The sequence below is a fragment of the Littorina saxatilis genome, linkage group LG1 (genome assembly GCF_037325665.1).
Source record: "Littorina saxatilis isolate snail1 linkage group LG1, US_GU_Lsax_2.0, whole genome shotgun sequence".
NCBI lineage: Eukaryota > Metazoa > Mollusca > Gastropoda > Littorinimorpha > Littorinidae > Littorina > Littorina saxatilis.
Genome location: NC_090245.1, coordinates 46,167,921 through 46,192,300, shown reverse-complemented (window position 1 = coordinate 46,192,300; position 24,380 = coordinate 46,167,921). Strand labels below are relative to the sequence as shown.

Below are 24,380 nucleotides of genomic sequence, written 5' to 3'. Positions count from 1 at the left end.
GTTTCTAGGTTTGTGTCCGAGCGGAGGGATGATTTGATGCCACCTAAAAGCCTGGTCAGATCTGAGACGAAGATTCGAACCGTTTACACTTGGAGGACTCCGGAGAAGGAAGATAGATTGCATAGCTAGAGGGACGCGGCTACATGTGAAAACGTATACGTTGGTGCAATATATGAACACAGGACTATAATGAGGATGAAAGTCGCTTGTTCATTTCAATGCTTGTTATTCTCTCGGGTGCCAGGAGACTGGTTCCGAATAACTCTCACTTACTCCATTACACATGTCGTATGCACTTTTTAGATGTTTCGCAGTGGCGTGCTGGTAATACGTCGGCCTCCTAATCGGGAGGTCGTGAGTTCGAATCCCGGTCCCTGCCGCCTGGTGGCCGGTTAAGAGTGGAAATTGTTCCGATCTGCCAGGTCAACTTATGTGCAGACCTGCTTAGTGACTTAACCCCCTTCGTGTGTACACGCAAGCACAAGACCAAGTGCGCACGGAAAAGATCCTGTAATCCATGTCGGAGTTCGATGGGTTATAGAAACACGAAAATACCCAGCATGTCTACTCAACGAAAGCGGAGTGAGCTAACTATGCTCTCAGAGTATAGTGTGGGGAACCCAAATGGGCAAACAAGCTCACACGTCACCAGAAACATTCTGGAACGCTGAAGAAGAAGTCGTATGCATTTAGAGCGCTTACTTCCCTTTGGTTATCAGATGGATATAGGACTGCATCAGTGATAGAATAAATACCGACGTTTTCCCCTCAGTCTGTCTATACCAAAGTGAGCAAATCCAAAAACAAAGAGACTGCCAACGTTCCAAAATTCAGAATCATAAGACAAGAAAGGTAAGTTGTTATTGACAAAATGACGTTACAACAACTTACCTTTCTTGTCACTTTTTTTTATTCTATACCAAAGTGGTCACTGACAGCAAACCGCCAGACGGCAGTGCAACGACAGAAGGAACAGGTCAGTTGTTCCAAGTGTACCACCCGGTTCGGCGGAAAGAGATTACAGTCCTTCACCTACCCATAATCCGCCCCCAGGCAAAACATTTGCAGATTATGTCCCCTTAAGCCGCTATTCACAACAAAACATCTGAACGAAAACTGTGTGTAGTAACAAAACATCAGAAACGACTTGCATAATACCATCTGTGGTTCCTGCAGTGCTGGTTTTAATATTGTGTGTGCGACGTGTGTGACATCTTCGATGTTATTATCTAGTGCTTAATAGACACCCCAACACATGAAGCGGCATCATCATCATCATCGTGTGTGACATCTTCGTTGTTGTTGCAGTGTTGGTGAAAACGCAACATAGTGTGTGTGTCTGTGTAGAGCGATTCAGACTAAACTACTGGACCGATCTTTATGAAATTTGACATGAGAGTTTCTGGGAATGATATCCCCGGAATTTTTTTTTAATTTTTTCGATAAATGTCTTTGATGACGTCATATCTGGCTTTTTGTAAAAGTTGAAGCGGCTCTGTCACAGACTCACACCCTCATTTTTCAATCAAATTGATTGAAATTTTGGCAAAGCAATCTTTGACAAAGGCCGGACTTTGGTATTGCATTTCAGCTTGGTGGCTTATAAAATAAATAATGAATTTGGTCTTTAAAAATCGGAAACTTGTCATTAAAAAAAAATAAATTAAACGATCCAAAAACAGTTTTATCTTATTTTTCGTCATTTTCTGATTCCAAAAACATATACATATGTTATATTTGGATTACAAACAAGCTCTGAAAATTAAAAATATGAAAATTATGATTAAAATTAATTGTCCGAAATCGATTTAGAAACAATTTCATCGTATTCCTTGTCGGTCCCTGATTCCAAAAACATATAGATATGATATGTTTGGATTAAAAACAAACTCAGTACGCTAAAAAGAATAGAGATGCAGAAAAGCGTGTTATCCTACTCAGCGCGACCATTACCGCACTATTCTGGCTTGTCGATTTCACTGCGGCTTTGCCACGAGCGGTGGACTGACGAAACTACGAGTATGCGGTCTTGGTGAAAAAATGCAGTGCGTTCAGTTTCATTCTGTGAGTTCGACAGCTTGACTAAATGTTGTTATTTCGCCTTACGCGACTTGTTTTAAGTTCTGTCGGCGAGAATTAACGTGTTCTGCTATGCGGTTCAAACACTATTGTGTGTGAGATCTTCAATCTGCTGTGAGATATTGTGTGCTGGTTTTTACCGTATGTGTTTTTGACATCTTCTGTTGTACACGTACCTGCAGTGATGTGTTGGTGAAAACACTGTTCTGTTAGTTCTGTCGGCGTGGATTAACATTTTCTGTTATGCGGTTCAAACAGGATTGTGTGTGATATCTCTGTAGTGTTGGTTCTAGCAGTGTTGTGTTCGTCCGCTATAACTTAGTAATAGCCTCTCCCGTTGGTATTGCTCCACGGATAAAACAGAACACCTGCACACTGTTACTGCTGTTTGAAGCTCCAGATGCACTCTGAAAGACAACAGCTCTAGTGAATTAATTCTTCTGTGATAAATAGGTAAGTAACTCTCTCTCTCTCTCTCTCTCTCTCTCTCTCTCTCTCTCTCTCTCTCTCTCTCTCGGGTGGTCATGCAAACCACGTGGTTGCACGAAAGAGGTGTACACAATTCTCAAGGGGAAAAAATGTCAACAGCGACGGATCTAACGAACAACTGAAGTGAATAAATAGTATTAGTGAAGAGAATGTCGATTCAGTGGACTGCTGCGCCGTTCAGTTCCCTCAAGGTAAACATGCTTGGTCGCGAGTGTAGCCATTTTGCTGTATACGTTTGAAAAAGTTTTGGAAAACTCAAGGACCATTTCCACGTTGGGAATTTGAAGGAAAGCTGGGAAAGTTTGTGAATTTCAGTTCAGAAAACTACCAGAAACTTTAAAACGGAGTTTTAATTTCGTTTAACGATAAATAGAAATTGACAAGAGTCAAGGGAATCCAGTATGATCCCAAAAGTGCCCGCCTGTCTTCCTGCCTGCGTAGCGCTTGTCTGTGTTTGTATCTTTGTGTGCTTTGATATATATATATGCGCTTTATGCTTTTAATCTACCGGTATTAACCAGTCTCTGAACTTTTAAGAATATAATTATATAGGAAAAAAGAAAAAGAAAAAACTACGTTTTAAAATACGTTTTAAAATCTATTCACTTTAAGAGTCTAATCCATGTTCACACATTTTACCATTTCCATGCCCCGCGAGTGACCCAAAAAGAATGAATAGTTAAGAACGTGAGGCTTGTATCACTGCAGACAGTCACTCGAAGCTGAGCATTTTTAAACGAGTATAAGATGAACATGATTAATTTACATTCCTAGTATTTGTCGTAGTGCATCAGGAACCTCTGACCGATGTGAACACTCACTGTGAGCACTCGACTGGAATGTTGTGTTTCGTTTGATGTCAGCGTAACTTGTATATATATGTCACGGTAGAACCAGCGATCTGGTAGAATCGCCGATTCTACCAGTAGAAAGCCTGATCGGAGTTTCTACCGGTAGAAAGTCCGATCAAAGTTTCTACCAGTAGAATCGCCGATTCTCCTCGTAAAAAGATTGATCGGACTTTCTACCGGTAGAAACTCCGATCGGACTTTCTACTGGTAGAATCGGCGACTCTACTGGTAGAAAGTCTGATCGGAGTTTCTACCGGTAGTATCGGCGATTCCACCAGTAGAATTGACGATCGGCGATTCCACCGGTTGGCAATGTTTGATGTTTGTTGATTGGCTCACGAAGTGTAGCCTATGCGATGCTAACTTTTGTCTGTCTGTGCGTGCGTGCGTATGTATGTATGTATGTATGTATGTCTGTGGTAGAAACTTTAACATTTGAAGACGTCATATTACATTGACGTCACATTATGACGTACGAGGGTTGGACGTCACGCGATGGAATTACTGAAAGTCTCGGTGATTGTTATTTTGAGCGGGCCGAGACTATTTGGCAGTCGTGTCCATGTAAGTAGGCTACATGCAGACAGACAGATCTAGATCTAGTGTCTCGCTTTCTTGCACAGTTTCACCTACTATGCTCTTTCTGTGTGTGTGTGTGTGTGTGTGTGTGTGTGTGTGTGTGTGTGTGTGTGTGTGTGTGTGTGTGTGTGTGTGTGTGTGTGTGTGTGTACTGTGTGTGTGTGTGTGTGACGGAGTGATTGAGTTTGTGTTACTGTTTGTCGATTTCTTACGTGAGCCTTGAAGGCTTCGCCTCTTGTTTTTTTATTGGTACTGTTGGACTGTTGTAGCACATTCTTGCCATGTTGCGAGAAATAGTTGAACTATATCATACTTAATCCAAGCATAGTTAGGCCGCACCTCCGTCTACGGTTTGCTTCTTCAAAACAACAAAGATGAGAGAGAGAGAGAGAGACAGAGACAGAGAGAGACACACAGGGAGAGAGAGAGATGGATGACAAACCTTTGTGTGTGTGTGTGTGTGTGTGTGAGAGAGAGAGAGAGAGAGAGAGAGAGAGAAAGAGAGAGAGACACACACACAGAGAGGGAGACAGAGAGAGAGACACAGAGAGAGACACAGAGAGAGATGGATGACAAACCTTTGTGTGTGTATGTATGACAGAGAGAGACAGAGAGAGACAGAGAGAGACAGAGACAGAGACAGAGAGACAGAGAGAGACACACAGGGAGAGAGAGAGAGAGATGGATGACAAACCTTTGTGTGTGTGTGTGTGTGTGTGTGTGTGAGAGAGAGAGAGAGAGAAAGAAAGAAAGAAAGAGAGAGAGAGAGCTAGAGAGAGATGGATGACAAACCTTTTCAGAGTGTCGAAGATATCTTCTTTGCAGACTACAGGGCAGGATGACTTCAAACAGTAAACAACATGCTGGCCGCCGATTTTTTGTAGTTTGAAATTTTTGATGCACCATGATTTAAAATGATGGCCAAACTCGCAACGTTCGCCTTTCTCCAAACTGAGAGCGGAGAGGATTTTCTCGTATCTCTCTTGGTGGATGCTGTAGGCATCGCGGTTCTTCTCTGCTAGCCCTGCGACAAGTTTGTCGTAGAGTTCGTAAAATTTGTCCCTCTGCTCTTGACCGTCCATTTTCTTTGCTCGAATTACAAAGAGATCCAAGTTTCAACTGTTTGACAAATTGTATCCCACACGGACAGAAGGTCGATGTTAATTTCAATTCTTGTGAACATTGTGAGCAATTGATAATGCACCACTAACACGAGATTTTCACCAGTGATTTATTACTTTTTAAATCTCGTGAACAGTGTTGACATCTGTAGAAAGTCCGATTCATCTCGTGAAAACATTGATCGGACTTTCTACCGGTAGAAAGTCTGATCAATGTTTTTACGAGAAAAATCAGACTTTCTACCAGTAGAACGACCGATCGTAGTTTCTACTGGTAGAAAGTCCGATCTGAGTTTCTACCGGTAGAATCGCTGATTCTTCTCGTAAAAACATCGATCGGACTTTCTACCGGTAGAAACTCCGATCAGGCTTTCTACTGGTAGAATCGGCGATTCTACCAGATCGCTGGTTCTACCGTGACATATACCTGTCTGCTAGAACCACTCTGTTTTACAATATACCTTTATTTCTGTCAACCTGTCCGAACTCGCGGCTGTCTTCACCCGGTTGGTAACTTTCTCGTGTATACCAGCCCAGGTAATCCCAACAGTGCACCTCGGCAGCAAGTTTGTCGAAATTAACTCTAAACTTACATTGAAAATAGATGAACTCCAGAAATAACTGTCGGGTTTGGGTGGATTGTGAAGAGTGATTACTCTTGTTTTTTAGTGAGGCAAACATTCCACGTGTGCTACTTGTCCGCGTGTTTCAGACACACTAATGACTGGCGTATAATGTCACGTGGAAAAGTTTGCCTCAATAAAAGCAAGAATATTCTTTCTTTCACAACCCACACATGAGATTCCCGACTGATTCATTTCCGAACATCGTCTATTGAGTCTGAAAAAACCCCACCTACTTGCGCCTACTTTTTGTCTTTGGATTGCACAAAATGAAGTATGATATAGGGTGTTTGAGTTGTGTGACCTAGATGTGGGTCATGTCAGTGTCACGTGTTGCACGGATTTACAGTAGACACGCGCCACAAAGCAAACACTCGCGTGTTACCCTTTCAGTCGCGTCGCTCTGTTAGCTTATGCAGATTTAGACAAACAGACAACGCTGCTTCAAAACACATACCAATATTGTCATTTTACATAATGGAAGCATGAGATATTATGCTTGCACACTGAAGTGTATTTCTGAGGTATATGCACCTGTATTACTGTAATCATGAATCCTGTTTGTCTTGGTGATGCTGGCGAAACGCTTTAACTCATGGATTGATCAGTACAGAATAAAAATGATGCGTGTGCATTTGCAAAGATGATTTTTTTTTTTTAATGCTTCTTTATCATTTTCTGGGCGGATAGTGGATAAAGGTGGCAGAACTTTGCTAATGTGGGGCTTTAACGAAGTTTGCTGGCGTGGAAAATTCCTCCTTTATTCCGTTCAGACGATGCGCTCTAAATCGCCGAAAAACTGAGGTGCATTCGGGCAACTACGAGCACATGCGTACGGAAACTATACTCAATTCCGTTTGACTTGCGCAATATAATGCACACATTTTTGCACAGAGATTTTGTTTGTTATTCAATGAATTGCAGTTTACAGATCCCGGTGAACACAGTACAGTCTTTGGGATTTGTTACCGTGAGCACAACGTTCTTCTATTGTTCTGTGAAGCGTTGACAATTATCTTTCTCTGTCACAATATTCCCCATCCCCAATCCCATTATCCCCCCCCCCCCCCCCACCAATGTCACTAATTAGGGAAATGTTTGGAATTTCGATATCAATTAATCAATATGAGGCTTATATCGCGCGTATTCCGTGGGTACAGTTCTAAGCGCAGGGATTTAAAAAAAAAAATTTTTATGCAATTTATATCGCGCACATATTCAAGGCGCAGGGATTTATTTATGCCGTGTGAGATGGAATGTTTTTACACAATACATCACGCATTCACATCGGCCAGGTATGGGATCAACAAGGGTTCATTCTTCCAGTTTCATTGCCTGCTTGGTTTTTTTCTGTTCTTCCATTCTTTTTTTTTTCTTTTTTTTTTCTTTTTAGTCAAGTTTTTATTTTATTTTTTTTCCTTTCGTTTTCTACTTCTTTCAACCACCCGGCCCCACCCCCCAACACCGCCTCGCAATTTAAAGAGAGACCTCATGCCCTGTCCCTTCGTTTGTATGTGTGTGTGTGTGTGTGTGTGTGTGTGTGTGTGTGTGTGTGTGTGTGTGTGTTTGTTTGTGTGTGCCGCGTGCGTGCGTACGTGCGTGCGTGCGTGCGTGCGTGTGTGTGTGTGTGTGTGTATGTTGAGGGGATTAACATGAGAACAGTGCTACATTTTGCTGAATGAATACGAATTGTAACAGACGCGACCAACATTTTCCATGCTATACACATCATGTTGTAAATATGCACCCTGGTGACATGCATACGGACAGGGACTTTCAAAAGACTATTGAATTCGTGCAACCAGAGACACCGACACTTTGGCAAAACATTTCAGTTTGAATGGAGACCTCCGGACAGTAAATACAGTCTATATGCTTCGCGTCTGTAGCTGTCGAGTGTGAAGAAAATGATCCCCTTGTGTTGCATGATTTTGTATCATTCTGGGATACGATAACAACTACAACTTGATCCTCTAACGCAGCAGATTTTGTTGCTGCAGATAGGCACGGTGAGTGAGGGCCTGGTATCTAATCTGACTTCATACAACGGGAAGAACAAGAAACCGTTGTTGTTGCTCGTTTGAAGACAAGGGTGTCCAAAGAAAGTTTTAGAACTTAAAAAAATAAAATAAACTTATGATCATGGGGTTAAGACGGAGGGGAGCGTGTATAATTACTAAGTTGTGTACCGACACGCCCCTTTTTTTTCAAACACGTCCCCCCCCCCCCCTATTCACCTCCTCCCTATTACTAACCCCCCCCCCCCCCCATCACTATGACACACATGTATAGATATACACTGACACGCACGAACGCACAGCATGACTGACTCACACTGACAAGCACACACACGTGCGCGCGCTTGCACACTCATTCACACACACACACACACACACACACACACACACACATACACACACACACTCTCTCTTTCTCTCGATAAACAGACAGATAGCCAGACAAACAGAGACAGGGGTAGTCACAGAAAAAGCAACACCTTCGTCTCAACACAACCGACATGTCACAATGCATTATGTTAGGTGTGTTCGTGGATGACCACGTACGTGTTCCGTGGACGTCGCATTCCATCAACGTTTTACGTGCTCACATCACAGCGTGTACTGTCGGCCGCATGTACTCCAACATGACCCCCTCGATATATCCCTCTTTACCACTTCAGTCTCTCTCCACCCTCCCTCCTCATCATCCTACATCACCATTTTCACTTGTTCTTTGCACATTGTCTTACCTGCCCTGGTGACCACCTCTCCTTGGCGACCACCGTGCTTCCCCATGGCGACCACCTGCCCACAACGACCCCATCGAGGGATCTCCGACAAGTTGTAATCAATGTATTTGACCTTTCCATAGCGACCACTTGCTCAGCGGTGTGACGACCACTGACTTGCTGTGACGACCACTTGCTGTGACGACCACTTGCTGTGACGACCACTTGCTGTGACGACCACTTGCTCAGTGTGACGACCACTTGCTGTGACGACCACTTGCTCAGTGTGACGACCACTTGCTGTGACGACCACTTGCTGTGACGACCACTTTTGTTCTGGTCCTTGGCTGGTCGTTAAAGACAGGTTAAGATGTATAAAATTCCACGAACATGTTGTGCTTATATCACACGTGTACACGCCCCTCATGGCTTTGTCGTTAAAAAAAACTAGAACAAAACATAATTTAACACAAATGTATACTCCAGACTGCATGATCCACTCCCTTCAAACACCCCCTCTCTCCCTCTCTCTCTCTCTCTCTCTCTCTCTCCCCCTCCCCCGCTCCCCCGCTCCCACCATGATCACCTACACGGTGTTCCTTGCCCATAGCATTCCACGAAAATTCCATGCTCACATCACTCATACTTTACACTGTAGATTGCTCCACTCGCTGGCACACACCCACTTAGGGGGCCCGGGTAGCTCAGGTGGTAGAGCACTGGACTTGTGATCGAAAGGTCGCTGGTTCGAATCCGGGCCGGGACGGACACAGGTCAACTTTATGTGCAGACCCAGAGACGGTATCCATCTCCCACCCCCGTGTCACCACAGTGGCACGTAAAAGACCTCGGTCATTCTGCCATAAGTGCAGATGGCTGATACCACCTAAACACGCATACACTTGTGTATCTCATCCAAAGTCGGGTTAAAACCCGGGAACATGCCCCTAATGGCTTTGCCGTGAGGGCGTAAAACTTGAATTTCTCTCGCACACACCCACCCCCTTATTGCTACATGTACCATCACTCTCTCTCTCTCTCTCTACTGTACCCGCGAAGAGCCAGCCACCCGCTAAAAGACGGTGGGTTCGCTACCCGCAGATCAGTTCATGGGTGGATTCAGCCAAGATTTCCCCATTTCAGTTGCACACCTGTTCGCGTGAGAAGACGAGACAGTTGGTGTGTTACGTTTTCGTTCTATAATAGTTGTGCATCTTGTTTTGATAAAACTCACCAATCTGACTACATAAACAGATGTTTGGAGTGCAGAAGAGAAGGTAAAAAAGGTGTAAAACTCAATTCCACCGAAGGTAAGGTTGGTGTTGTTGTTTTGTTGTTGTTTTGTATTTTCTTCTTCCTTGGAGAAGTTTTACAGTCTTTGTGCTATTACTGTTACTAAGGCCAAAAAAAAGGTCTGTTTACGGTAACATAGGGCGAAAAAATAGAGTCGGTAGGTCGGCTTTTTTTTTTTTTTTTTTTCCCTTTTTTTTCTTCTTTTTTTTCTCCCCTCTCTATGATGTTTCACAGTTCATTTCTTCTCATCAATCCCTGTTTTTGGCCAACATAACTATAAACAGTACTTTGAGCTTACCTCCCTTCTGTCGTCTGCTGTTTGAGCGCAAACAGCTCTATTTTGGATGGGGGTTTTTTTTTCAGACGATCCAAAAAAAAGATTAGGGTCGGGCCTAAAAACTAGGGTCGGTCGGGTTACCGTAAACAGACCTTTTTTTTTTTTGGCCTAAGCTTTGATTCGAGGAAGAAAAATAAGTAGGACAGACAGGCAGAGAGACAGACAGGCAGACAGACAGACAGAGAGATACAAGAGAGAACGTTTTCTACACACACACACACAATTGTTTGGGGGGGGGGGATTAGTACTGAAGGTATTATTGTATACCCCACCCTTGCTTTGTTACTATCTTCGTACACAGTTCTAGCGAGACGGACGATTTTGCATCAAAGACAGCTATTTGTCACTTTTCATTCTGTTAACCCAGCTGCTTGTATATTTTACTGCCTATATTTTGCCGAACTTTGAAATAATACAGATATTTTGATACTGCGAGATCATCAACTTTCACATATTGTTTGTTTTTGTGTTTGTTTGTATAATTTGTTTTTCTGTTTGTGTGTGTGTGTTTGTTAGTTCCTTCGTCATTTTGTTCCTTCTTGTGTTTGTTTGTTTGTTTGTTTGTTTGTTTGTTTGTTTGTTTGTTTTCCGTCTTTCTAACGTCATAGCTTAAAGCAGATGTACGAGCCCTCATTCCCGATCATTCACCCACTTCCTCCAACATACCCCTGACTTTGTGTCACTTGCACAGTGTGCACACTCCAACCAGTCAAAAAAGTCACATCTCACTCCGGCTTTAATTCAACCATGTTTGCTGAGAAAAGTAAGTCAACACACACGCGAAGCAGCTTTGGAAATGGAATCACTCTTCGCGCGTTGAAGCAATCTGTAACACGAGTGGAGGAATAGAAAGAAGGTCATTTTAGACAGCGTGTGCGAACACACACGCACGTGCTTACCGAAGTCGGACAAGAATTACGATTTTTTGGGGGCTTTGTTTGAGTGTGCTCACCCTCGTCTTTTTTTTTCATTCCTGGGTCAAAAGTGTCTACGATTTGCTTTTGTGGCTGGTGTGGGAGATGTTGTTTGCCTTGTGAGAATTATTTCGACTAGCTCAGATGTTCCGGTGATGGTGACTTCAGTCCTGGAGAGATACACGGATGGCCCTGTGAAGGAGAGTCTCTGTGTTTGAGAGAGGTTGGGGGTGGAGGGGGGAGGGTGATTGTGCTGCAGGCTGGCCTTAAAGGGATCAATGCTGGTATTTTGGGTTGTTTTCTCCTTTTAATCGATCACTAGTTTGACCTAAAGTAAAACGCCCCAAAGCTTTCGAGAAAAAAAGGTCAATAGGTTTATAAAACAAACATCTTTATCTCTGTTAATGCAGATTATAAGATCTTTGCAAAATGTTTAGCAAAACGACTTTCCAATGTGTAATTGCTGATATTATTCATGATAGTTAGGTTGGTTTTATGAAGGGTAGACTCATTAGAATGATAAATAGACTCATTGATGATATCAATAGATAGTACGGTCTTACAGTGCCACTCACCGAGTGGGTATTTTCGAATGTTCGTTTTCATTGAGAACTGCAGACAAAGAAAAGAAGTCCTCTTATCCAAACAACAAAGCCGTCTTTATCTTCTTTCGCATTCTGCTTTATGTGCAGGGAAGTGTCGCGTGATATTACAGAAGGTGTCTGAAATAGTGTCCTGTTGTGATCTCAAGAATAACGTCAATAACGTCACAGTGTCTCCATTCAAAGAGAAGAAAGAACACGCTGTGTATATCATCTGTTCGCGTCAGACAATCATAGGGGGTTCTTTCGGGTGAGGTAAGTGCAATATATATTAAAGGTTAAGTTCTCCCTTTCTCGCGTAAGCCCTCATGTAAACCCACACACGCCTTTACATTAATACATGACATAAGAGCATACCCCGACTTAGACTCACATAATAACCAGAGATCTAAATAAATTCAAAAAAAGCAGTCTGGACAAACAGACAAACAGACAGACAGACAGACAGACAGACAGACCTTTACACCAACGTATACGGTGGCGTAAAAATCAAAGAGTTTTTCCTGTTTTCTGCGCAGAGTAGGAAATATTTTTAATGAATTAATTTCTTATCGGACACTACTGACGATCTGCGAAATTAATTCATAAAAAAATTCCCACAGGAAGCAGTACAGATGTTGATTTTTGGTATACATGTATGTCTAACTTGACGGATGGCTTTATCACGTGTAAAAACCTGGTCAGACCGAAGTTAGTGGTCTGACTGTTTTGATGGAGCACAGGAAGGACCGCGCATTTAAAGCGAAACGTGATACGATATGGCCGTACGTGTGTTGAGTCGGAGGGCCCGCGTCTAGTGTCAAGTGTGATTGTGTGAGGGGCAACAGAGTCAGGAGATTTAATGCTTTAGCTCACCCCCTGCGGTGAAATTGCGTCGCACGAATGACATCGACGATGAAAAAGAAGAAAGAGAGGGAGAAAAAAAAATCGTTCAGGGGTCGGGGTACTCGACTGCATAAAGTCAAAATGCCATTGTTCGAGTGAATGGTTGATCTGCTTATGATCTCTCTCTCTCTCTCTCTCTCTCTCTCTCTCTCTCTCTCTCTCTCTCTCTCTCTCTCTCTCTCTCTCTCTCTCTCTCTCTCTCTCTCTCTCGCTCTCTCTCTCTCTCTCTCTTTTTTTTCTCTCTCTCTCTCTCGCTCTCTCTCTCTCTCTCTCTCTCTCTCTCTCTCTCTCTCTCTCTCTCTCTCTCTCTCTCTTTCTCTCTCTCTCAGTTGCTGTACAGGGCACTCAGTGATACAAACTCGTAAAAACGACTGACAAACCGTCGGCAGCTAGACAAGAAAGTGATACCAATGCATGCATGTAAATGCAAGTTTCGTTTTTGTGAGAAAATTGCACATTAATCGACTCCCCACCCCTACCTACACTTTTATTCCCTTAAGTATTGTGTCCAAATTGGCCCTTTCATCCACATGGGACAACACACCATACATTGTCGGTAATGACGTTGAATTTACATTGGGTGGATCATTCTTTCATTGGCTATTCAAACATCGTGACCACAATTTCTTTTTGTGCATCCAGTAGACAAAAGGTAATGCGTGGTGCGTTTGAATAGGATTGCCCCGAAGCGCCGACCAAAATTGATGTAGCCGTAGTAGGAACGATGTATTGAACACCGAAGTACTTTATTTGAATAGTTTGCCAGTGATGTGTATTAGTAGGCTTATTGTTTGCCATCCTCACACACAGATAAATCTTGTTGTCTCGTTCAAAACATGCTGACCAGGATAACCTGTGTGTAAGGAAAAGACACAAAAGACATTTTTGTCCACTTTAACACACCGGTGACACTGTGACGGTTCCCCTACGCTTTGTGTTCGGTGCCCTGACCCTTTGTGTTCGGTTCCCGCTCGGTTCCCACACGCCAAAATTCGCGGACAAAACATCCATTTATGGTAGTATTACGCAATGTTGCTCTCTGAGAATGGTCTTGTTAGATCTGTGAGTGTTTACACTACATGCCTAGGTGCTGTTGGATTGAAGGTTTTTGATATTTTAGCCGTTATTAGGTAGAATGCCTTCCACTTTACTGCAAAACTGCATAATTCGTAGCATCGGCAAGAAATATCCTACCAAAAAATGCCTGCTTGGAACTGTCGTTGGTCCAGCAAAAAGTTCAACATGTCTGTAGCAGACAGCCCAAGTTTCAAGATTGTAGGGCCATCCAAACAGCCGTAATAATAAAAACAACAAAAGTAGTCAGTGAAATTGGCTGTGTTCGGTCCCCCCACACTTTTGTGACGTAGGCGTGACGGTTCCCATAATTCATTGTGTCGGTCCCCACTTTCTGTGTCGGACCCCACTTTCGACCTAATTTCTCTGTGACGGACCCCACAACCAGCCTATTTTGTGTCGGTCCCCACACCTTCTTGGATTTATGACTTGCCGGTTACTTGTATCATTGTATTCATTGAATCTAATTGTCTCGGAGTTATTTTTCAGCAAAAACCGGCAAGGCAGCACCTTTTGTGATACCAAGTAAGTCAGATGACATCAGTATGTGTGTGTGTGTGTGTGTGTGTGTGTGTGTGTGTGTGTGTGTGTGTGTGTGTGTGTGTGTGTGTGTGTGAGAGAGAGAGAGAGAGAGAGAGAGAGAGAGAGTGAGAAAGAGAGAGAGAGAGAGAGAGAGAGAGAGAGAGAGAGAGAGAGAGAGAGAGAGAGAGAGATTGACACCTTTCCAGATCACTCCGGTTATGCGACACTACCGCGAGCGTCATTACCGCGTGTCACACTACGGCGAGTACGACACTACCGCGTGTAACACTACTGCGTGTCACACTACCGCGAGTACGACACTACCGCGAGTATAACACTGCCGCGTGTCACACTACCGCGCGTACCACAACCGCGAGTACCATAACCGTAGAGAGAACGCATGCAAACTTACTTCTTGTGAGTTTGTGTTCTAACGGCTTTGATTGGAAGCAACCCATTCTATATGTATTCTGATAGTGTGTTCTGATCGTTTTGAGTTCTTGGTTAGCATGACAAACATTGAATTAGTGTTCAGAGAACAGACCAGGCCTTTTTGTTTTATATTTCAAGGAAACATTTCAACCTTTGCCTTCAGCCATGGAAGTCATAAAATGACACGCGGTAATGTTATACTCGCGGTAGTGTGACACGCGGTAGTGTTATACTCGCGGTAGTGTCGTACTCGCGGTAGTGTCGTACTCGCGGTAAGTTCTGTTTCCGTACCCGCGACAGCGGCAGCGACAAAAGAAAACGCGCGCAAACGCGTGACGTGTTTCCGTACTTGCGTTTTAAACATGCGGTAAAATCTGTAAACTCCCGCGTTGCCGCGCGACAACGCGAAAAAATCGCTCCAGGACCCTTTCAAAAAAATCGCGTCGCTTGCCGCTTGTCGCGCCGCTAACGCGTCGCGCGTGTGGAAACACTCCTGGTCATTTTCTATGTGCTTGATTTTCGTCGCACCGCTGGAAAAACGCTGTCGCGGGTACGGAAACACAACTTTAGTGTGAGACGCGCAAGTAGATCTCAAGAATGAACGGACCGATCGTCACCAAACTTGGTGAACAGGTTCTATACATTCCTGAGACGGTCCTTACAAAAATTGGGACCAGTCAAACACACGGTTAGGGAGTTATTGGTGGATTAAAATTATACAAGGCCTGGTATAGACGGACACCCCCGTTGGTCAAAGGGAAATAACCATTCTCACTGCCACCAACTGAGAAGGTTATTTCCCTTTGACGGGGGTGTAGTTCCTATCGGAGGAATTTCTTGTTTTAATCCTTTTTGACTCACATGCGAAGCAAAAGTGAGTCTATGTACTCACCCGAGTCGTCCGTCCGTCCGGACGTCCGGAAAACTTTAACGTTGGATATTTCTTGGACACTATTCAGTCTATCAGTACCAAATTTGGCAAGATGGTGTATGATGACAAGGCCCCAAAAAACATACATAGCATCTTGACCTTGCTTCAAGGTCAAGGTCGCAGGGGCCATAAATGTTGCCTAAAAAACAGCTATTTTTCACATTTTTCCCATTTTCTCTGAAGTTTTTGAGATTCAATACCTCACCTATATATGATATATAGGGCAAAGTAAGCCCCATCTTTTGATACCAGTTTGGTTTACCTTGCTTCAAGGTCAAGGTCACAGGAGCTCTTCAAAGTTGGATTGTATACATATTTTGAAGTGACCTTGACTCTGAACTATGGAAGATAACTGTTTCAAACTTAAAAATTATGTGGGGCACATGTTATGCTTTCATCATGAGACACATTTGGTCACATATGATCATGGTCAAGGTCACTTTGACCCTTATGAAATGTGACCAAAATAAGGTAGTGAACCACTAAAAGTGACCATATCTCATGGTAGAAAGAGCCAATAAGCACCATTGTACTTCCTATGTCTTGAATTAACAGCTTTGTGTTGCATGACCTTGGATGACCTTGACCTTGGGTCAAGGTCACATGTATTTTGGTAGGAAAAATGTGTAAAGCAGTTCTTAGTGTATGATGTCATTGCTGTCAAGGTCAAGCATGTGAGTCGTATGGGCTTTGCCCTTCTTGTGTGGTATTGCTGATGATGCTGAACATGTATTTTACTAGTTTACCAATATGTATCTTTGACCCTGATAGCCTACGAAAACGGAGCAATCATGGCCCAACATTGGCCCAATGCTGAATTTATTGGCGCGGTGTTGAGCCTTAGTCGGGCCGTTGTCGTAGGCTGTCAGGGTTTATGTAGCCTTGTTCCATTGTATTCTGACTGTCATAAAGTAATTAATTTTAAGAGAAAGCAGTCATGAACACAAGGAGCTGGGAAAAGTTGCCTCTTACAACAAGCGTGGATAAAGACACATACTTGACATAGGCAAGTACTCTTTTTTTTTTTCAATCACCACTAGAAGTCCCTGGGCAGCATTTTGCTCTGAAAACTGAATCTCACATACGACAGGTGGATCTTTTATTTTAAAAATGTGCCAAATTGCATATCTCCAAGGCCGTAAGACTAAGAGTAGATATTGGGAAGGCCAGTTCAAGAAGGTGTGGGTGGATCAACACATAATTTGCTGGTATACTGGGAACCGTCCCAGAGATAAATAATGTTATATATTATTTGTGGCATAAACTAATAAAGTTAGTCTCTCTCTCTCTCTCTCTCTCTCTCTCTCTCTCTCTCTCTCTCTCTCTCTCTCTCTCTCACACACACACACACACACATACTGATGTCATCTGACTTACTTGGTATCACAATATGTGCTGCCTTGCCGGTTTTTGCTGAAAAATAACTCCGAGACAATTAGATTCAATGAATACAATGATACAAGTAACCGGCAAGTCATAAATCCAAGGTGTGGGGACCGACACAAAATAGGCTGGTTGTGGGGTCCGTCACAGAGAAATTAGGTCGAAAGTGGGGTCCGACACAGAAAGTGGGGACCGACACAATGAATTATGGGAACCGTCACGCCTACGTCACAAAAGTGTGGGGGGACCGAACACAGCCAATTTCACTCACTAACTACTTTTGTTGTTTTTATTATTACGGCTGTTTGGATGGCCCTACAATCTTGAAACTTGGGCTGTCTGCTACAGACATGTTGAACTTTTTGCTGGACCAACGACAGTTCCAAGCAGGCATTTTTTGGTAGGATATTTCTTGCCGATGCTACGAATTATGCAGTTTTGCAGTAAAGTGGAAGGCATTCTACCTAATAACGGCTAAAATATCAAAAACCTTCAATCCAACAGCACCTAGGCATGTAGTGTAAACACTCACAGATCTAACAAGACCATTCTCAGAGAGCAACATTGCGTAATACTACCATAAATGGATGTTTTGTCCGCGAATTTTGGCGTGTGGGAACCGAGTGGGAACCGAACACAAAGGGTCAGGGCACCGAACACAAAGCGTAGGGGAACCGTCACAGTGTCACCGGTGTGTTTAAGTACCTGTGACAACATGCGTATGGCGATGTTTCATGGCTAGAAAGTTGTCCTCGGTCGTAATTCACACCACACGTTTGCTTTGTGGCCCATAGTTGTAATTCATGTCAGTATTTTGCTTTTTGTGTCATGGTCGTAATTCATGTCAGCGTTTTGCTTTGTGTCATGATCGTAATTCATGTCAGTGTGTTGCTTTTTGTCATGATCGTACTTCATGTCAGTGTGTTGCTTTAAGTCATGGTCGTAATTCATGTCAGCGTTTTGCTTTGTGTCATGATCGTAATTCATGTCAGTGTGTTGCTTTTTGTCTCCAGTGGATGACGAACGAGCAAGGTGTCAGCAGCAGGCACTTACAGATCACTGAGCATGTCACCCATTCACCAATGCGAGCAATTCAACTGAGTTGTGTTTTCTGTGGGTGTACATGGATGAGAGAAGGAGAGACTAGTAGGTTTATTTTTCAAGGCTGAGCTGAACTGTGACATTTTGGTCGCTGAAAGTGAAACATAGTGTCCACTTTGAGCCTGCCTTCCTTCTAACAGGACCTTCGTGTGGAAAAATAAGGGCGTGTCATCTCATCACAGCTGTAATGAACCAACTTTGTTCAGTCCGCTACAGTGTGCGTTTCGTTCCAACGAGGAGAACAGTCGCTCGAAGACTCAATGATTCAATCGTTCAATGAAGCAAGAAAAGAACTTGGGGAAAGCCTGCCATAGTGAGTCGTCTTTCATCTCACTGATGACCTGCGTGGATGACTGGGCTCTGCATGCCAACCGTATTGTGTGAGGAACTGTTCAATACGTGTTAGCGCCGGTGTGGACGTCTGCACAAGTGAGAGAAAAAATCTGATCCACCTTTGCCTGTGAGACACAAAAGGCAGAAGCAATCGGATGAGCATCAATCATTGTGACTGATCGTTATCGATTGTCGATCCTGGGGACTATAGCTAGTGCTCTTTGCACCACCCCTCCACTTCTCACCTTCTTCGTTGATCCTGGCAAAAGATTGGCTGCTCTCTTGTTGTTGTTTTGTGCGGCCACCAATCCAATCGTCGGATCATTATTGATCCTTGGATTATTACTGTCAACGATTGGTCAGTCTCCTTTGGAGTGGAGTGTTTCTACTGCCTGCAGGTGCAGTGCTGCAGAAGAAGAAAAACCTAAGGCAAGAAAAGTCGGAATGAAAAGGAAAAGTGCAAAGACAAGGTCTGTCTGACTTTTTCGACAGTCAAAACTACTGTGCGCAGAAGTGATAAGATTGTTTCTGCGTATGGCGTGGACTAATCCAAGAAAAGAATGATTATGTCACTGGCCTAAGTTTCTTCAACATGACGATAACAACACAAAGTGCGTGACATAAAGAGTTACTACAGCATTCAAAAGTGTGTGCTTGGAGTGGGGAATATCTGTTTTATCGTAGCGAGAATCTATTAGAGTAAATAGTTCGTGTGGGTCAGAAAAAGAGTTGGCACCTATAGCGCAACGGATAACAAGCACCGGTTGCAGTGGTACAACACGTGTTTTTTCATTGAATTCAGGAGCTGCATGAACGTACATTCTTTTGCAAACAAATACCAGAACCCACGTTCTAATCATGCTGATACTACAGTAGCCTATATATTTGCACATAGTTGCACATAGTACAGCGTATCATTTTGTTTGTGAAGCAAACCTGGAAGACTTGACAAGATAGCTACGAGTTTGTGACATCGGTCGAAACCAAACCTTGTGATACCTTGGTCTCAAACTTCGTGCATGTTTCTTGTCTTTACGCGGTATAATTATGTTTGAGCTGAACTGAATAGACTAGACTTGCAAAATAGATTACAGCGTAAAACTGAGTAGCCTTCATTATCATAGTTTGTTTTAATTACGGCAGGAGATAATTATAATAATATGAAAAAAGGAGATAGAGTCATAAAAGAATAGAAGATATGATAATATAAGAGTATGCAGGAATAGAAGAAATGCAAAGGATGGAAGAAAGTCTGCTGACACCTATGATTTCTAGTGACTTTGGGCACGCACACACTTTATGAACAAGAGTATGTTTCTTGCCAGCTCCCGCTTCGATCGTGAATTCACTACAACCACCGAGACAGCTCACTTGCATTAAAAGTCACCTAGGCAGAGGACGAAGCTTAACTGCTGCATCACGACGTCACACAACCTCAGCCCCACAATGACGTCACACAACCTCAGCCCTACAATGACGTCACACAAGGTCTACCTCTTGTTTGGGACACTGTGCATTGCATCCTTGACCTCTGGGTTGACCTCTGACCTTTTCCTGTCAACGGCGGAGACGGCAGTGTTGCTGGAAAGCGAGGAACAACTGCTGGGCTTCGTGCACCAGTGTCTGACACAAACTGCAAGGCGCACGGGCAACGCGGAGTACAACAGGTGAGGAAACTAGGTCGACTTCTGTATGGGTCGGTTAAAAGACGATGCTCGGGAATAACAGTACTCTGTCGGGGTTGTATGTGTCGTGGAAGAGATGTATTGCTTGAATGTGGGGAAAGATGTAAACACGCCGATAGTGTCACAGTGTACAGTAAGCTCCGGTATGCATGTTTTCGACAGTAGACAATTATCACATCGAGTGGACGCTGCAGTTTTGACGTGTTTACATCTCGCCTCACCTTGAAAGAATACAGAGTATGTAGTTCTGAACATCACTTACTTCAAGAATGTTATTCAATTTTGAAGAGGGTCCTTTGATAAATCACTATCAATATTATTATCCAGTTTTGAAGAAGTTCCTTTGATAAGGCACACACAAAAATTTGGTTTGGGCATAGACCTATCTAAATATAGGTCCCTGGTTTAGGGTAACCCGACCAATCCTATTTTTTCCCGCCGACCCTATAATTTTTGTTTCATTTCTCACAATTTTTTTTTAATTCTAAATGGCACATCGACACTCTTACTATTTAACATTGTAACAACTAATATAAAAATTAAATACAATTCAAGAGCTTGAGACAAAATGGTGTTTGTGATGTTTTCACATTATCATGAGGTCAACTAAAAAAATAATTGTTTTTTACCTACCGACCCTATTTTTTGTGTCACGTTACCCTAAACCAACATTTTTGTTTGTTTGGGGGGGGGGGCTAAATCACTATCAAAAATAATATCCAATTTTGAAGCAACACCTTTGATAAATCACTGTCAAAAGTTTTATCCAATTATCGAGAGGTTCCTTTGATGAATCGCTATTATATATCTACCATACAACGCGTAACAAGGACCTCTGACGTACTCCCTGATACAGACCTGGCTAATATTGGTATTTCAGTGCACACCATGGTTAAATGCCGCCATTGTGATAGACTTGACAGATTGACAATAGCAACATTCTGTTAGTACAAATAATTTTCTCTAATGCTCACTTTAACGTTTTCAGTTGTGTTCAATTGCTATCTTTAGATGAGCTGCCTAGCTTACTGTCCCTTCTTTCACAGACGTCTATAAATAATCTATTGTGAACATTATTTTTAGTCATCTTCAATCTTCTCAGTGTTTCTTTGAGACTCGACTTATAGGCGTAGGAAGTTTGTTATTCGAACTGTTCTATATTCTCTTGCTACCAATAGAAACACGATGTTTCACCGTGTATCAGAGGACCATTCCCTTGCAATGAATTGTTCATTGTTTGTCTGTTTCTTGGTGTGGTTTACACGGGACAATAAGTATTGGGTTGTTTAAAACATAAAGGAGTCAGGGTGCAGGCATGCGTGAAAGGTATAGAAAGCGTGTCCGATTACTTACAGGTCACTTGTTTTCCTTTGTACGGATGGAGTCAACACACACACAACACATGCAGCATTCCGGCCTCTTTGTTTTCTTTCCCTTTTCGTGGTAACTGTGGCTGAGAGACAAACAAGATAAATAAATTGGTAAATATTCAGTGGAGTTTGCTCAAATGTCAGTGACAGCTGGTTTGGTGAGGTGGGGGGGGGGGTACAGGTGAAACATGCGACCTAACCCAGCACCTGTGATGTTTGAAAAAGAGTCGTCTGTCTGTCTGTCTGTCTGTTTGTTTTTCTGTCTGTCTGCCTGTCTGTCTTTCTGTCTGTCTGTCTGTCTTTCTGCCTGTCTTTCTGTCTGTCTGTCTGTCTTTCTGCCTGTCTGTCGGTCTTCCGACTGCCTGTCTATCTTCCGTCTGTCTATCTGCCTGTCGTTATACATGCCTGTCTATCTTCCGTCTGTCTATCTGCCTGTCGTTATACATGCCTGTCTATCTTCCGTCTGTCTATCTGCCTGTCGTTATACATGCCTGTCTATCTTCCGTCTGTCTATCTGCCTGTCGTTATACATGCCTGTCTATCTTCCGTCTGTCTATCTGCCTGTCGTTATACATGCCTGTCCGTTTGAAATCAAGGAAAGCAAGTTTTCTTCTTTGCTCCACGTACATGTCATTTGAAAAGAGCCGCCCGCTGCCTGTCCGTCGAACCGCGTGCCTGTTTGTTCGTGTGTCTGTCTGTCTGTCCGTCTTCCCGCCTGCCTGTCTACCTGCCTGTTCGTTTTTGTCCAATGCAGCTATTCAGGTCTTCGCAATATTTTCATCCTATCAACGTTGTCTCTACCCTTTTATTGCTTAAACGCATTGACTCACTGAGGCTTTTCAGTGCTTACATGGTCATTATGCCCCTAATTTGATCATGATTGGTAGACTGATGTGAACCGCCCATGTCAAAATTATTGACTCTGAATCAGTACGTCTGACAATGGGCAGGCGAATCCCATTATGCTCATAACGACTGAGTATTTAAATACAATTAAATGATTATTCGTGTCGTTGGTTCTGTAAATAGATTGTTGAATTCTAGGGACATGCGATGGACGGTAGGCCTATTTGTGGATGCGTTATGGTAATTACTTTGATTTTTCCCCGCATTATTGATGGTGCGGTATTTGTGGACACACGCTCACACAGACGGGCGTGCGCAGGCTGTTTGTGTGTGTGTGTACGTGTGTATGTGCGTGCGTACGTGTACGCGTATGTACGGTGTGTGTGTGTGTGTGTGTGTGTGTGTGTGTGTGTGTGTGTGTGTGTGTGTGTGTGTGTGTGTGTGTGTGTTTGCGTGCCGCGTATGTCTGTCTGTTTGTGTGAGTGGTTGTATCAGTGTCTTATTGTTTGCCTGTCTTTTCAAGTTAAAACTGTCTGCTCGTCTGTCTGTCTGTCCATATAATTAGTCTGTCCGTTCTCAGTCGTCGCCCCCCCCCCCCCCCTCTCATTCATTCCCCCTTTTCCATCTCGACTTGTCGCTTCTGTTTCCAACTATACCAACCTCTTTTTTCTGTATTTGTTCAACCCGCTTCTACTCGTATTTTCGCCGTTAGCATTCTCTTAGCAAACACAAGGTCCGTGTGGGGGGCCACGAGGCGAGATCAACACCGGACAAAAAAATGAGGAAACGTAAACCAGATAGGTATTGGTTCCCCCTCCTCCTACCCCGCAAAGAAAACAGGTGGGGTATGATACGATCACCAGACTCTTTGTCATAGACTCAGGCAGTGATTATACAACTACAATAGACAATAAAACCAGCCACCCGTGAAAGACCGGGTGTCATGTTCTTGCGTCGTGCTGTTGGTTTGACTATGTCCCGCTGGGAGCTTGGGATGGGAGAAGGAATGTTGGTAAACACAGAACTCGATGCCTGTTATCTTCATAGTGGGGTTATAGTGAGTTGTCTGGCAAAACACGTCCTTTTCCTACTGTTTGAAACATTTGTCAATCATATGGAATTCTAAATAGAGGTTACATGTTTCGGCGTGACTCAATGCATTAACGGGGCTCTATTTTGCTTGGAAAAAGGTGCTTCTTGTAGCGTGTTTAGCGTGTACCGAGCTCAGTAAAGCCAAAAAGCCAGATGATATTTTAATGGCGCAACAGAAAGTTTGTACAAGACTTCTTCTGAAACAAAATTCTCCTACATGGAACATAAGAAAATAAACCCCTTTTCCCATGTGATTTAAAACAAAATATTCATCGAACGCAGAAGAAGAAGAAAGAAGAAAACAAAATATTGTCCGCAGCGTAAGAAACACCACTATATACGCACAGTGTCCGTGATAAATCATTTCCGCATCAGTATGACGTAAACGAAATCCCGTGTCTCAGGGCTGTCGGGCTGCTTGTAAAGGACAATTGGTTGAGGTTAATTTCAATTTGAATGCGGGGGTATTCAAGTGTGAAAGTAGGCTTATGTCTGCTTTGCTCGGAGGACAAATTTGCATCAAAATCAAACATGCCCCTGGCCCCAGTGCCTGCCAACCTGCCTGTCTGTCTGTCTGTCTGACTGTTTGTCTGTCTGTCTGTCTGTCTGTCTGTCTGTCTGTCTGTCTGTCTGTCTGTTTGTCTGTCTGTATATCTGCCTCAGTGTCTGTCTGTCTGTCTGTCTGTCTGTCGATTTGTCTGTCTGTCTGTCTGTCGATTTGTCTGTCTGTCTGTCTGTCTGTCTGTCTGTCTGTGTGTCTGCCTCAGTGCCTGTCTGTCTGTCTGTTTGTCTACCGATCTGTCTGACTCAGTGTCTGACACGTGTGTGTGTGTGTGGTGTGTGTGTGTGTGTTTATCTGTCTATCTGTCTGTCTGTCTGTCTGTCTGGCGATTTGTCTGTCTGTCTGTCTGTCTGTCTGTCTGTCTAACTGTCTGTCTGCCTCAGTGCCTGTCTGTCTGTCTGTTTGTCTACCGATCTGTCTGACTCAGTGTCTGACACGTGTGTGTGTGTGTGGTGTGTGTGTGTGTGTGTGTGTGTGTGTGTGTGTGTGTTTATCTGTCTATCTGTCTGTCTGTCTGTCTGTCGATTTGTCTGTCTGTCTGTCTGTCT

At 43.4% G+C, this 24,380-nt stretch overlaps 1 protein-coding gene across 1 annotated transcript in view; it reads left to right on the top strand.

The window, feature by feature from the left end:
- Nucleotides 1–2,018: 2,018 nt before the first annotated feature.
- The window catches only part of LOC138971270 (prolyl 4-hydroxylase subunit alpha-3-like), a 32,008-nt gene continuing 9,646 nt past the window's right edge, over nt 2,019–24,380 (top strand). The window contains exons 1-2 of the mRNA XM_070343982.1: nt 2,019–2,532; nt 17,857–19,944. Of these exons, the coding sequence (XP_070200083.1) occupies nt 19,724–19,944 (221 nt within the window). The 5' untranslated portion in view covers nt 2,019–2,532; nt 17,857–19,723. The remainder of the gene's footprint in view (nt 2,533–17,856; nt 19,945–24,380) is intronic.